General features: G+C 34.7%; 1 protein-coding gene across 2 annotated transcripts; it reads right to left on the minus strand.

Annotated features, from left to right (window-relative positions):
• Nucleotides 1–1,278: 1,278 nt before the first annotated feature.
• Nucleotides 1,279–7,230, minus strand: crlf2 (cytokine receptor like factor 2). Of its 2 annotated transcripts, XM_055215852.2 has the most exons (7): nucleotides 6,977–7,230; nucleotides 6,840–6,896; nucleotides 5,657–5,820; nucleotides 5,205–5,364; nucleotides 3,753–3,855; nucleotides 2,517–2,595; nucleotides 1,279–2,426 (listed from the first exon to the last, which is right to left on the minus strand). In XM_055215852.2, the coding sequence occupies exons 1-7, from the start codon at nucleotides 7,053–7,055 to the stop codon at nucleotides 2,229–2,231; spliced, it is 840 nt and encodes a 279-aa protein (XP_055071827.2). In that variant the 5' UTR covers nucleotides 7,056–7,230; the 3' UTR covers nucleotides 1,279–2,228. The 2 variants fall into 2 exon arrangements, with proteins under 2 accessions (XP_055071827.2, XP_055071828.2); XM_055215853.2 differs by lacking the exon at nucleotides 2,517–2,595 and having other exon boundaries at nucleotides 2,284–2,426; nucleotides 6,977–7,227.
• Nucleotides 7,231–14,323: the final 7,093 nt, after the last annotated feature.

The raw sequence follows: 14,323 nt of genomic DNA on the forward strand, positions 1-14,323 counted from the left end.
CCACTCCATCTAAAACATAATGTTTTTGTTATCACAAGAATCAAAACCCTTGTTTGGCACTCAGGTAAACACTTTTCCAGTTAGGTCTAGAGTTATGAAAATTTAAGGGCAGTTTCCCGGACAGGGTTTAGATTAATCCAGGACTAGGCCTTACTTATTTTAGGACATTTAAGTAGTTTTTTACAAACATATCTTACAAAAAACTGAAACAAAACAATGGCATTAATATATGTTATAATATATCTGTTTTTAAATTAAGGCAGATCAAATATGCATTGTAGTCTGGGACTAAGCCCTGTCTGGGAAACCGCCCCTAAGTGTTTACTACATAAAAAAGTAAAAGGAGAAGGGTTTTTTTTTCTCAAAAGCACTTTATTTGATATTGTTACAAGAGCAAAGAATATTTTTTTTTGCTTCTTTAATGAAAGAAATTAATGATAAAGTAATATATATGTACATATACATTATACAATAAAAAAGTCAATTTTGGAACTGATTATCAATCATTTTGCATGCTACTATTATTCAGTTTTTAATTTTATATTCAAAGAAATAATTGAATTGCATTATGCACAGAATGTTCTCAAAGTCCCACTTCACTGTAAAAACTGTTTTTTTTTTCAATTTAAAAAAGATACCTGGTTGCCTTAGTAATACTTAGAAATATTTAGCTTAAACTGAAATTAGAAACTTAAATTAACTTAAAAAAAAATTAAAGCAACCAGGTAACTTATTTGTTTAAGTTGAACCAACTATTTTTTACAGTGTTCAGTTTGGGATTATTTTATATAATCAGTATTACAATTTGAGAAACAATTTGATTTCCAAAATTTCTGATTCCAATACCCGTTTTACCTTATGATCCATGTGTGCTTCACTGGAAGCAAAGAAACTTTTGTTAAAAGTGTTTTTAACATAATCAGGAACTTTTTTTGTGTTTTAACATCACAAATTTGCTTCTTTATTTAATGATCTATGATTAATTTTTTTAAGGTAAGTGGTTGCAATCAATTTATTTAAGCTACATTTAAACAAAAAGATTAGTAACATAAAATAAAATATAAAACTTTTGTTTAAATATAGCTTAAATAAATTTATTGCAACCAAAAAAATTGATTAAATTCAATGAATAATTTTTTTTCAGTGCATAAAATACAAATGCTCCTTTCAAGGTTTAAATAAATCTAATCCCATATTTCAAACAGGCCTCACACTTTTTGACCTGCCTTGTATGTGCATTGCTTGGGAACAATGCTGGTTATTTTTTTATAGCCTGCAATAGATACAGACACAGGTTATATTTATTCACCTGCATGTAGGCCTATTCATTTTTGATTTCTTGGTTCTGTCTCCTAATGATTATTTGCTTATTTTCTCCTTCAGCGGCACATCAGTTCATAAATCACAACAGATCGGTGTGCGTGTCTGCGGCTCTCTGGCTTTGTTACATCGTCACACTGAAACTTCACATCCATTATGTAGTATCGCATTAATCTTTTAAATCGGTCTTCAAATTAACGCACATCCTCCCATAAGAGAGGCCTGTGATGCTGTGAAGACTGTGTTCCTGGCTGGCTTTGATATTTTTTGGCTCCTCTTTAACACTTTAGGATAGTCAGAGTGCCCTCCATTGTCAAAGGATTGTACTGCACACATATTGATGTTAGAAGCAAATACAATCAGAGGATTTTCTGTGGCTTTATAGAAACACAATCAGGCTTTTACACACCAAACCTGGTTACATCTACACGTTTTAAATCTATGTTAAGTCTAGCTAACGTGACCTAACATTGAACAATACTTCTACAGCATTTATTATTGTTAGTTCATGTTAATTTTATCATATATACATTTTCAAAATTAAAAGTTGTAACTTTTAACATTAGATAATGCGCAATAAAATAACACGAACAATTGCACTGATTCAATTACGATTCATAAATGCTAAATTTGTTCCTGTAAAAGTTTTTTTGACATAAAATATTATGATGTAATTTTGAGTTTAAGTCATATATGCTGTCGAAGATGATTCTGACTGACCAATGGACAGGTGAATGGCTTACAGTACTGTATATCCTCCACACACGCACTTTTTAACATAATTTTAGTGATACAAATAACTTTGCATTGTATTCACAATCCACTTGCCACAGAAATATAAAAGGTGTCAGTGGGCATGCCAATACAAGTACCATTTTAGTGACTCTCTATCACAATTAAAATAATATTCAAAGAACAATATAGCCAAATACCCTCTGAGGGCACTGTGCCTCTGTATTATCACCCCGGTAGATACAGTACATGTTTGTGTCGTGTTCTTCAGGGATGGCTACAGTCTGGTCATCCTTATTATTTTCACTTTTGTTGACAATCTCAACGTCTGTTGTTTTGCATTCTTCATAACACTGTCCAACGCTGCTCCACCACTTAAAAATAAAAGCATGCGATATTATCTTATTAATAAACGTATCGTCTTCTGTCAGATGCATTCATGAGATTATGGACATCTGTCTTACTTGAGACTGATCAATGTCCATGATTCTACTTTTGAAATGTTTGGGATCTGGTACTGCAGGAAGGATCAGTTTTCTAATGCTTTTAGGACAAAAAAATGTCATCAGCATTCGGATTTTTGAGACGGTGTGGATGCACTAATGCAGTGGTTCCCAACTTTTTTAGCGTGTGGCCCCCCTTGTGTACGGTGCATCCATTTGTGCCCCCCAAAGAATATTTCTGACATAAAACATTCTAAAACTTAATTATACAAAATTAAATTATACAATGTTAGTAGCCTTATTTTTCTGAAGTTTAAAGGCGAGGTGCACAATCTCTGAAGGCCAATGTTGACATTTGAAATCACCTAAACAAACATGCCCCTACCCCAAAAGAATCTGGACCTTCTTTTGATAGACTCGCCCCACACATACACAACCCAGGCAATGATGTCGATTAATAGACACGCCCCTTACTGCTGATTGGCTACAAGTGTGTTTTGATAGTCGGATGGACTTTCTTTTCCCAAAGTGTTTTCAAAAGTCATGCACCCCGCCTTTAATTACACAGAATTTATGATAAATTTATGTATTTTATCAAAGGTTATATAAAACTGGCACAATCTCGCGCCCCCCGTTTGAGAACCACTGCATTAATGGATCATGTATTTTACCATAAGCAAATGGTATTAAGCTACAACTTCCTTAACCAATCATACTTACAGTCATTATACAATAGCTTTGAATATAATTCGATCAAAATTTGGGGTATCTATATCAAAAGCTGTGGTAATGCACATCTAAGTTTAACACCAAGTATGTTTAGCGGTCATCATACACTGCCAGAAAAAAAGGTAAAAAAACCTGGTGTGGTACCCTCAAAAGTTCATTTTTGTACCTTTACAAAACATTGAAATGTTGTACCTTTTGGGGTACAATACTATACCCTAATGACCTTTTGTGTACCTTAAGGAACATATAGGGGTACAAAAGAGTTAACAGTACCTTTAAAGGTACACAATAGATCCTTAAGGTACAGTAATGTACCCCAAAAGGTACAATATTAGGCTAAACTATGTTTTGTATAACAGTAAAGGTACTAAAGGGAACTTTAGGGTACCATTCCAGTGACAGAAAAGGTACAGTACAGTTTTAAACCTTTTTTCTGACAGTGTACTTAATAATCTAACCTCCCGATGTCACAATGTCACAAATATTTCAGAGAGTGTGTAAGATATTATAAGCATCAGTTATACTCACCTCTCCCGTGTTAGCAGGCAAATGATAAGAAGGCTGGCCAATGGCAGAACAGTTATTAAAATATAAATCCATACATTGGAAGATGATTCTTCGATGCAGGGATCTGCAAACCAAATATTTACATTTACGCATTTGGCTGACACTTTTATCCAAAGCAACTTACAATGTATTACAAGGTGGACATTTTATTAATATGTTTCCTTCTTAGAGATCAAACCCATTCATGACCTTTTGCGCTGCTAATGCAATGCTCTACAGACTGCAAGAATTTCTTTATTTTTATTTTTAAATGTATTTCAGCTTTTTTGGAGGAAATGTTGGTTTACAACGGAAGCGTATTGCATTCACTTGAGAACAAAAATCTACTCTGTTTTTCTGAATTAACGAGTTAATTATCTCAGAATTACAAGATGATTTTTCATGGAAAAAAGTTTTTGCTCTGTTTTTCTGAATTAACGAGTTAATTATCTCAGAATTACGAGATAATTTTTCATAGAAAAAAAGTTTTTGCTCTGTTTTTCTGAAGTAACAAGTTAATTATCTCAGAATTACGAGATAAATTTTCATGAATAAAAAGTTTTTTGCTCTGTTTTTCTGAATTAACGAGTTAATTATATCAGAATTACGAAATAATTTTTCATGGAAAAAACTTTTTTTGCTCTGTTTTTCTGAATTAACGAGTTAATTATATCAGAATTACGAAATAATTTTTCATGGAAAAAACGTTTTTTGCTCTGTTTTTCTGAATTAACGAGTTAATTATCTCAGAATTACGAGATAAATTTTCATGAATAAAACGTTTTTTGCTCTGTTTTTCTGAATTATTGAGTTAATTATCTCAGAATTATGAGATAATTTTTCATTAAAAAAATTAATTAGTCGTCTGTATGATCATGTCTCATGTCTAAAGAGTAGCCTACTGGTGAATGCAGGAACAGCAGTGCAGTTGTCAAAACTTAGAAATTCTATTGTGTGCGACAAAATTTGTGTGTGTTATCTGCAGTAAAGAGCCGGTTTGTTTGAAAACATCTGTACAAAACAAGATAGAAACCTGTGCTTTTTTTTGTAAAAAGCAGAACACCTTCTAATGTACAGTGCTGTGTGTTAGAACAGATTTCCAAACACTTTTTTGATTTAACATGAGCTGATATTACATCAGGGTCCAAGTTAATTATAATTTTTCAATGAAAATGCAACTTTACAAGAACATTAAAATTGTCCCAAAAAGTATGCTCCTAAACTGCTAACTGAAATGAAAGCTTACATAAAAGTAAATTAAAAATATTGGTATATGTATCTAAATAACTTAAAAATGGAAATGTATTCACATCCATTTATAACATACATTCTGTAAACGCCTTATAAAAAAACACAACGTACAAATTTATCACACAGAGAACAATATTCTAAGATGAGACATCCAAAGATGAGTAAGATGATGAGTGACCTGACCTGGTTGATTTCCCCAACTTTGTATATGTGTCCAGTTGCTCCAGTCCCCATCAAAGCTACAATCCATTTTCATTCTTATTCTGAAATCATAATTCTGCTTCATACTGAGAGTAGGCAGATTCAAAACATTCAGCTCATGTTTGTTGTCATATTCAATTGTCTGCAAAACATGAGAAAACACAAAGCGGGCTTTATTAAGGTTTTCCAACATTGAACTGAACAAATCCAAAGCAATCAAACACATACAGGTATCACATTTGTACACTGTTAGAAAAAATTGTCGAAATATGTAACCCAGCTGTCACAAGTAAAAAGGTCCTAATGTAGATTTGGTACCAATATGTACCTTTATGATGTGTATTTAAGGTATTATTTAGGTATCTTAAGTTGCAGCACTAAAGGTTGACAGCTGGGGTACATATTTAGAAATTTTTTTTTCAGTGATCACCTACCGTCCAGTTTTTGCCACATTGGTTCTTGTATTGCACTTCACTTTTGTAACAGAACGCATCCCAGTCTTTTGGTGTCCTCCATTTTATAGTAATACCATGTGATGTGTCAATTTTCAGGTCCATCTCTTTCGGGTCGATCTCGTTCAGGACAATCTCAGTAAAGTCTAAGCATTTAAAAGCATAGCAAACTTATGAGTTATATGTCAAGTTTACAGATTTGAATAAACAATGTGAATATACACTGAAAAAAATCATTCATTCCATTTACTAAATTTTTAAAGGTAAGTGGTCACAATCAATCTATTTAAGCTACCTTTTAACAAAAGTTTTAATTTAGTTTTAAAGTTTAAATATAGCTTAAATAAATTGATTGTGACCACTTACCTCAAAAAAATTGAGTAAATTAAATGAATCATTTTTTCAGTGTACAATCACTGGGGTTTTACTTAATGAATGTACTTTGACAAATCTTCCATGTTGAATGCACAGGATGTACAAGCTCATGTCAACAGATATCTCCCCCTCTCTGGGCTTTTTGATGTGGCCTCCTCAACAGCTCTTGGGCTGTGACACAACGCTATGTATAAGTGATCATTCTCAGATGTTTATCTATATACTGGCAAGAATGTGTGTTTCATGCTCTGTTCCTACACATGTGACCTATGCTCTTTACTTTGGGCAAAAATATTTTTCAACCACAGATAGATAGAAAGGTAGTGGGTATTCTGCGTGACACATACCTGTATTTAAACTACCTGTATCTCGTGTGATTCAATACATGTTTGTAAGTTCATTCTTTATTATTGTATTTTTCCACATGTAAGCAGAAAATTATTGAAATAAATATTGTTTTAGAAGACTTAAACATCACTCATTTTAGTTTTTTACTTAATTAATAACAATGCGTATGACTTTTAAACAAAACAAAACGTTTTTCAAATAACAAAAACATAGGGGCAGCTTCTCGGACAGGGATTAGACTAGTCCTAGATTAAAATAAATATAAGAGCTGTCCAAACTGAAAACAATATCTTAAAATACATCAGTGCCCTTTGTTTTGCCTCAAAATGCACTCCAGTAATGTTTTTAGTAAGGCATATTTGTTATATTTCCTAATTAAACTAAGGGCTAGTCCTGGTTTAAGCAAATCCCTGTCTGAGAAACCAACCCAAAGTGTCCATACCGTCAGATGAAGTTTCGCTGTAATTGCTTAATCCAGGTGTGGTAAACGGACCATTTTCTGGACATAAAAATGTAATAACACAGTTATTATAAAGAATTGCTTTTTATCATAAGAGTAATGGGGTGAAAGTCACTTACCTTCAACATCCTCAGCCTTCAGTTTAGGGGCAAAAAACAGAGGAAGAATTAAATGAAGACACAAGTGCCAGCTGTTCATAGTTCCTCTTTCATTTACTTTTCAATGATGAGCTCTCATTCTCCTATGCATCGAAGAACAGGTGACACAATTTATAACACCTAAACCACTTCCCCTTTTCTTCCTCTCACTACTTACTCTCTCCGATTCTGTGGGGGAGCTTCAATTCCAACTCCGCCACTAATATTAGTACTATGCAATCATTAACATTTATTGTAATTATTTGTCTCTTAATTAAAAAATAAAGGCTCCAAAAAGAGTTTTTGAGGGTCTAGAAGAAAGTTCCTACAATGTAATAAGACAAGACGTACAGTACAGTACATGCTGTATGCCACTGTAAAAAAATTAACTCTTAGAGATTAACCTTATTAAATAACTATTTAAACCTAACAAGACTAAAAAGTATATTATTCTGCTAACAAATTTAGAATGAAAAGGTTGAGTTGAAGACACTATACCATCACAAACTTTTCAACACTTATCTAAACAGGATCCACTGAATACGCTCTAAAAACATAGTACTAAAAGTGCTTCGATGGCTTGTAATAATATGAGAACCACTTTAAAGGGATAGTTCAACTATAAATAATTATGTCATCATTTACTCTTAAGTAACCACTTAAAGGAATATTCCATTTTCTTAAAAGAAAAATCCAGATAATTTACTCACCACCATGTCATCCAAAATGTTGATGTCTTTCTTTGTTCAGTCGAGAAGAAATTATGTTTTTTGAGGAAAACATTGCAGGATTTTTCTCATTTTAATGGACTTTAATAGACACCACCAATTAACACTTAACACGTAACAGTTCTTTTCAACGGAGTTTCAAAGGACTATAAACAATCCCAAACGAGGCATAAGGGTCTTATCTAGCAAAATGATTGTCATTTTTGACAAGAAAAATAACAAATATACACTTCCAAAGCACAACCTCTCGTCCAGATCCAGTCGTGATGCGCCAGCGTGACCCCATGCAATACATCATGACATCAAGAGGTCACAGAAGACGAACGCGAAACTCCGCCCCAGTGTTTACAAGTGTGTTGAAAGAGGACCGTTCCTACGTTGTTGTATGTCAACGGATACTAATTAATGTCTTTGTGTCAGTTTATTGTTTACAATGGTCCGCAAATGTGCGTTTTATATATGTAACACGTGACCTCCCTATGTCACTACGCATTTGCGTTAGGTCGCGCTGGACCGGATCTGGACGAGAGGTTGTGGTTTGGAAGTGTATATTTGTTGTTTTTGTTGTCAGGAATGACAATCGTTTTGCTAGATAAGACCCTTGTGCCTCGTTTGGGATTGTTTATAGTCCTTTGAAACTCCATTGAAAAAAACGGTTACGTGTTGAGTTAAGTGTTAATTGTTGGTGTCCATTAAAGTCCATTAAAATGAGAAAAATCCTGCAATGTTTTCCTCAAAAAACATAATTTCTTCTCGACTGAACAAAGAAAGACATCAACATTTTGGATGACATGGTGGTGAGTAAATTATCTGGATTTTTCTTTTAAGAAAATTGAGTATTCCTTCAAGTTGTTCCATCGATGTATAAATCGATGAAGATATAAAAAAAACCTTAGTAACCAAATAGCTCTGGGGCACCATTCACTTCCATACAGTGCTTTAAGTGGCCCAAAAAAGGTGCCGGTACTCTATTAGTATTTTTTTTTTTTTTTGCTGACTCGTCTCCTTCCCTGAGGTACCAACAACTATATTGAAGAGATTTTATATACAGCAGTCAACAGACAACCTTGTTAGTTTGTGGATTTGCTTGAGCTAGAAATAGCTACTGCACTGTACAAAATACTTTGCCGTCTTAAAATTTCATAACAACAAAGATGAGTTGTCACAACTTATAAAATATAGTTGAGAAAAGTCAACTTAATTTTATAAGTTATAACAACTCACCTGTAGTTATAACAACTCATCTCTAGTCAAGATAAATAATAGTAAGTTGAAATGACTTGTAAAACGAGTTGATTCAACAAAAAATTGTGAACATCAATAAAATGTGCAAAAGGATTTTGAAAAACACCCTTAGAAAGAGCTACTGTAGAAAGAGCTATTGAACATAAAAAAAATGTCCAAAAGGTAGGTATGTGAGTAAAATTTTCAACATGGATAAATGCTAAAACTAGTTGTTCAGATAGAAAGAGCTTAAACAAAACTTTAAAATGACACCAAGACCATATGGGTTCAAGAATAACAAAATACTGGTCATTTTTAACTCGAAAGTCATCACTTTATTTTGTCCCATTGTTTTCCATTGATTTTGCGGGTGGTAAAACTCCTGTGCGCATTGTTCAAATTCATTGAAATTTCATTCACTTGTAGTTTAGCAATTAAACTAAATGTATATTATAATTTCAAGAATGTTTTTACTCCGCACACCGGCTGAGGAAATCCGAAGTTGCATCGAGGGGAACCAAACTTACAACCGCGATAGCGGAGATTGTCACGTGGGTATTGGAAAAAGTTTGCATCTGACCTGCAGCGTTATAATTCTGGCTTGGTGGGATATCAGCCAGCAAGTCCTCTGATTCTGACCTTGTTCTTTTACTACTCAGAGTCTAAAGCCAGGAGGGCATATTAAGTGTGCATTTATTTTTTATTTTAACCGAGATATGGTTGCGCTTTTAACTTGTAAAACTCAAGGGTGTATGGGTAATGTAGTCTCTGCTCTCGGTGGGACGAATTAGAAATGCGTTCATTGTGAATGGCGCTCTGAAAAGCGGTCTAAAACCTCTGATTTAAACAGATGTGCAAATGAGCGTACCGGTACGCTAAAAGCACGTTCTGGGCGCACAGAGAGGTGGTGGTACGCTCAAGAGCTATATTTGGAAGTGGTGGTACTGAGGACCGGCGCGTACCGGCCCACTTAAAGCACTGCTTCCATAGTATATTTTTTCCTACTAGAAGTCAATAGTGCACCAGATCTGCTTGGTTACAAACAAAGAATTTAAATATTCTTTAAAATATCTTCATTTTTGTTTATCAGAACAAAGAAATGTATACAGGTATGGAGCAACTTGAGGGTGAGTAAATGATAACAGATGATTTACATATTTGGGTGAACTATCTCTTTAAGTGCTTATAGCACCATATGGTGCTATGGTCCTGCTATAGCACCACTTATGGTTCTATATAGATGCTATATACAGTGTTAGGAAAGTTCACTTTCTACATGAACTAGTTCAGTTCACAGTTCACAAATTTTAAAATGAACTAGTTCAGTTCATATTTCAAAATTTTTTACTAGTTCACAGTTCCAAAAAATGAACTAATAAATAGTTATTTTTTCCCATATTATTTTTAAAAAATGATTGCCATTATACCCCATATAGAACCACAGACAGCAATTATTTTAAGTTTTAACTCTGAAGCTAAATGCTTCAGATTTCATCTTCATATCCAACTTTAAATCTTATCCAACCAGGGTTTACATTAGCATTGACTGTCTTTTAATTTTTATTTTTGCTTGCATATACCTTGAAAAGCTAGCCGGGTGCTTCAAGGGGTCGCACATCGGGCGAGGAGCACTGCGAGGCGTTCACGTTTATGATAACTTGCAGGTATTGCACACCGCACGTGCACATTCAATAGCATGAGCTTAGTCAGGGTCTATTTCAAGATCCAGAATAAGCGTTAGCAGCCTATGTTAATCCTTAACAATTTAGGACAAATATGATGTTATTTAATGTTAAACTATGTGAGTGGCGCGGCAGGGATTTCAGCAGCGTGCAGAGTCAGTGTTGTTTTGATAACGCATGCAGCCATAAAATGCTGGTGTTGCCAGATTGGGTGTTTTTCCCCTACTTTTTAAAGCCTGTTTACAGTGTGTTTTAGCCGGGTTTTCGCCTGGAAGACTCTATAGAAATCTGGCACCCTATTGAACGACATAAACCGAGAGAGCGTGCCGTTCACAAGCACGAGAATGAACAAGTTCACAGTAACGTTCATCAGGCAGTTCAGTTCACGTTCGCCCAAAATATGAACAAGTTCATGAACTTTCGTTCAATGAACTCGTTCAGGCACAACACTGGCTATATAGCACTTAAAGTCGCTTTCCATACGATTAAGAGCTAGTAAAACACTCTTAGGGGTTGTGCACACCAAACTTGTAAACGCGTCTGAAAACGCCTGGACAACGCTGAGTGCCTGCTTTCTTCTTGCTTTGGTGTGATACTTTAGCTGTGAGCCGGTTGGCTGCTGTGGTGTCCCGCCCCTCCTCCACTGTGAATGGACAACCGTGTGAGAACAGACATTGACAAGCGCAGCTTTTTTCCCAGAGTTCCCAGAGCGCGGAAAAAAACATGCGCCGGCCGCGAGCGTAAAAGCTTTGGTGTGCACACCCCCTTAGTGCTATTTAGCACAATTTTTAAGAGTGTATGATAAAGAGCAAAAAATCTTTCAGCATGCTTTATTATTAGTATTTTTACACAGAATAGCCAACGGTATCTCATGGCAATTCATACGTGTTTAACAAGGTGGCAAATTGGTATTAGTTTTGTGAGATCAGGCTGGAACAGTCGTCAAATAACATGAAATATCAAAACACGATCTGATTTAGATGAATTCTGATTATTTTATTAGTGTATTATTTAAAAATACAGCTTCAAATGTACTAAAATAAAAGTCAACTTAATCAAATGTAATCAACATATTTCATATCTGATTTAGGTTAATAATTTACAAACATGTTCATAAACTCTCAAACATAAAGGTTCTAAAAGAGTTCTTTGGGGTTGGTTCCAGGTACTGTACTCAAAAGCCTGTGGTGACTTTTTCTGAGAAATCTCTGTCTTGGTTCATTACAAAAAACCCGCAAGTGAAATCTGTACTGTGGGAAAATACCAGATAATCATGATAATCTAATATAATTTTTTTCAACAACCTTTTAGAGACCCGGTTATTACATATTTTAACTTAATATTTTAAATGTACTAACCATTTGGATCTTCAACATTACAACAGCATTGTGATTTAAATCTGATTCATAAGCAACCACAAAGTCTAGCCACAAGATGGTGTTGTGACTGTCTCACAATGAAAACTAAAAAAAAACTTGTCCCAAAAGTATATGACTCTTCATGATAATAAATATTTTTTGTAACACCAGCAACATCTTTAAGTGCACATGGTTGTTTAAGCTGTCTTTCAGATAATTTAAGATACTACATGAGTCACATTTCTAATTAACCCCAACCACAGAAAAAGTTAGATAATAATCTCTGTGTTCAAGCTATTCAGCGCAGCCACTGAGCAATGCATACGATGTGCATAAGATAAAAAACTTGTTTATACTGCACCGCACATATCAGATATTAATTATCTCCCAAAAAGCCAAGGCCTGTTTTCATAAAGCAGATAATGATCATGTCACTGCGTCTATGTGCATGATATAACATAAATGTCAACACCCACACTCCTGTTATGATTCTGTCATAAAAATGCTTTAATCTCAAAGCAAAAAGTAAAAATCTGTTATAATTTATTAACTTGTATGTGGTTTGCAGATTGCTAAGGCCCTGTGATCTTCATTCATGCAACGACTGCAGAAATCATCCAAAACACCATAAAAGGTAATTTATGTTATTTATAGGCTATTCTGCAAGAAGAAATCTAAGCCAGAAACAGGCCAACATGATTGTACATTGAATCTCTGTTGAGGGGTTAACTTGTGCCTAGATTATTAAATCAACACCCATAATGAATCATTTGAACCAGAGCTCCAAAACGTTTCATTTAAAAGAACCAGGTCAAAAGAACAAATCGAACTCATGGATTCATTCTGTAATTGAAAGTCTTCATTTATCAATCTCATGTCAGTTCACTATTGAACAACTGTAAATTTTGTGTGTTAAAGGTGCCGATTTTCCTGTGTTTTCAAAGCTTTGATTGTGTTTACGGTGCACAGTATAATTTCATGTGTTCATGCTGCTTCGTTCAAAGTTACAGTATGACGTAATATCCACTGAAGCAGAAATTAGAAGCTGAAGTGCAGAATGATGTACGTTTTAAATGCTTATCTTATCTTCTTAATGTGAATTTTGTCAAGAATTTGGAGCACATGCATCCTTAAAGTCCCCATGAAATCAAAACTGACAATTCTTCATTTTTAATGGAATATTGCAGTGTTTTTTATAAACAATGTATCCGTGTAAGTAATATTTTTTATTTATGTTCCCTCATAATCTTAAATAAAATCTGAAAATGTACTTCCTATTGTGGTGATCCCTCACTGATGATGTCAGCTAGACGGATTGGTTAAGAGCATCTGTTAACCTCGCCCCCTCCAACTGTCAGTCTGCTACGAGTTCCATGTATTCTTCCACGTATACTTAAGCAATATCGCTCGAGTAGGAGTGTGATATAGCTCTATATCATCACGGCTGTGATTAGGCCAGAGGCACGAGGCCGTAGGCCGAGTGCCGGAGGCAATCACAGCCGTGATGATATAGAGCTATATCACACGACTCCGAGAGCGATATTGCTTTTATTTAACAGTTCGACGGCACACGTTTGAAAAACGAAAAGTAGAAAACAACAACGGAGTTATTTTAAAAGCCTCTTTGTTTGAGAACTACTTCTTCCGCAACAGATTTGAGGGCGGCCAGAATGACAGGTAAAACTTTCGGCTGCTTTGAGGCTCATAACAACTCAATGGACGGAAAAGCCGTTACTTTATATTACCGTTTCTTGGTCACAAAGTGTAGTTTTAAGATTAGTTCAGTCGAGAATGTATATGTATTATATTTAAATCTGCAGTCGATTAGTAAAGATAGCGCCTGTTTGAACGTTTGCTTAGTGAGATTCGGTACGAATGAGAACCAAAGCATGAGCGGACGTCAGTGTTCACTCGCCCCGCTGACCATCGCCCTCTCTGGGCTACATCTCTGACAGGGATTCCCTGGCTCTCATGTTGGCCTTGTTTGTTTATGATCGTCAAAATGAGATCAAATCAGCAGTATTTGGTGTCATGATCAAACTATTACTTGTTTTTTTATTCATATTTAGTGTCTTTTGTGTTGTTATTGTTTTGGCGCGAGGTAAAAGTTAATATAACTATACTTGTATAACGTTACTATTGCTTTCTCATTTATTCTTAACGCGATACGAGCACTCGATTATTATTATTAAACTTTGTTCTTGTCAGTACTATATAAAACGTTTTTTTTATAAGTGTCAGAGAGATGTTTTTGCATGCTGCTTATAAATATACCAGTGGCGATATCTCATAACATGTTTTAATAGTCACGTCACGATAAAGTAAATGATCAATGTC

This window comes from Misgurnus anguillicaudatus, chromosome 17 (genome assembly GCF_027580225.2).
Source record: "Misgurnus anguillicaudatus chromosome 17, ASM2758022v2, whole genome shotgun sequence".
NCBI lineage: Eukaryota > Metazoa > Chordata > Actinopteri > Cypriniformes > Cobitidae > Misgurnus > Misgurnus anguillicaudatus.

Bases quoted from the DNA above. Each gene is read 5' to 3' on its own strand.
- crlf2 (XM_055215852.2), bottom strand. From the start codon at position 7,055: ATGAACAGCTGGCACTTGTGTCTTCATTTAATTCTTCCTCTGTTTTTT. The intron at 5,365-5,656 runs GTAGGTGATCAC...CATGTTTTGCAG, and splicing joins AATGTGGCAAAAACTGGACG to ACAATTGAATATGACAACAA. The intron at 2,596-3,752 runs GTGAGTATAACT...TTGTCCTAAAAG, and splicing joins TGCCTGCTAACACGGGAGAG to CATTAGAAAACTGATCCTTC.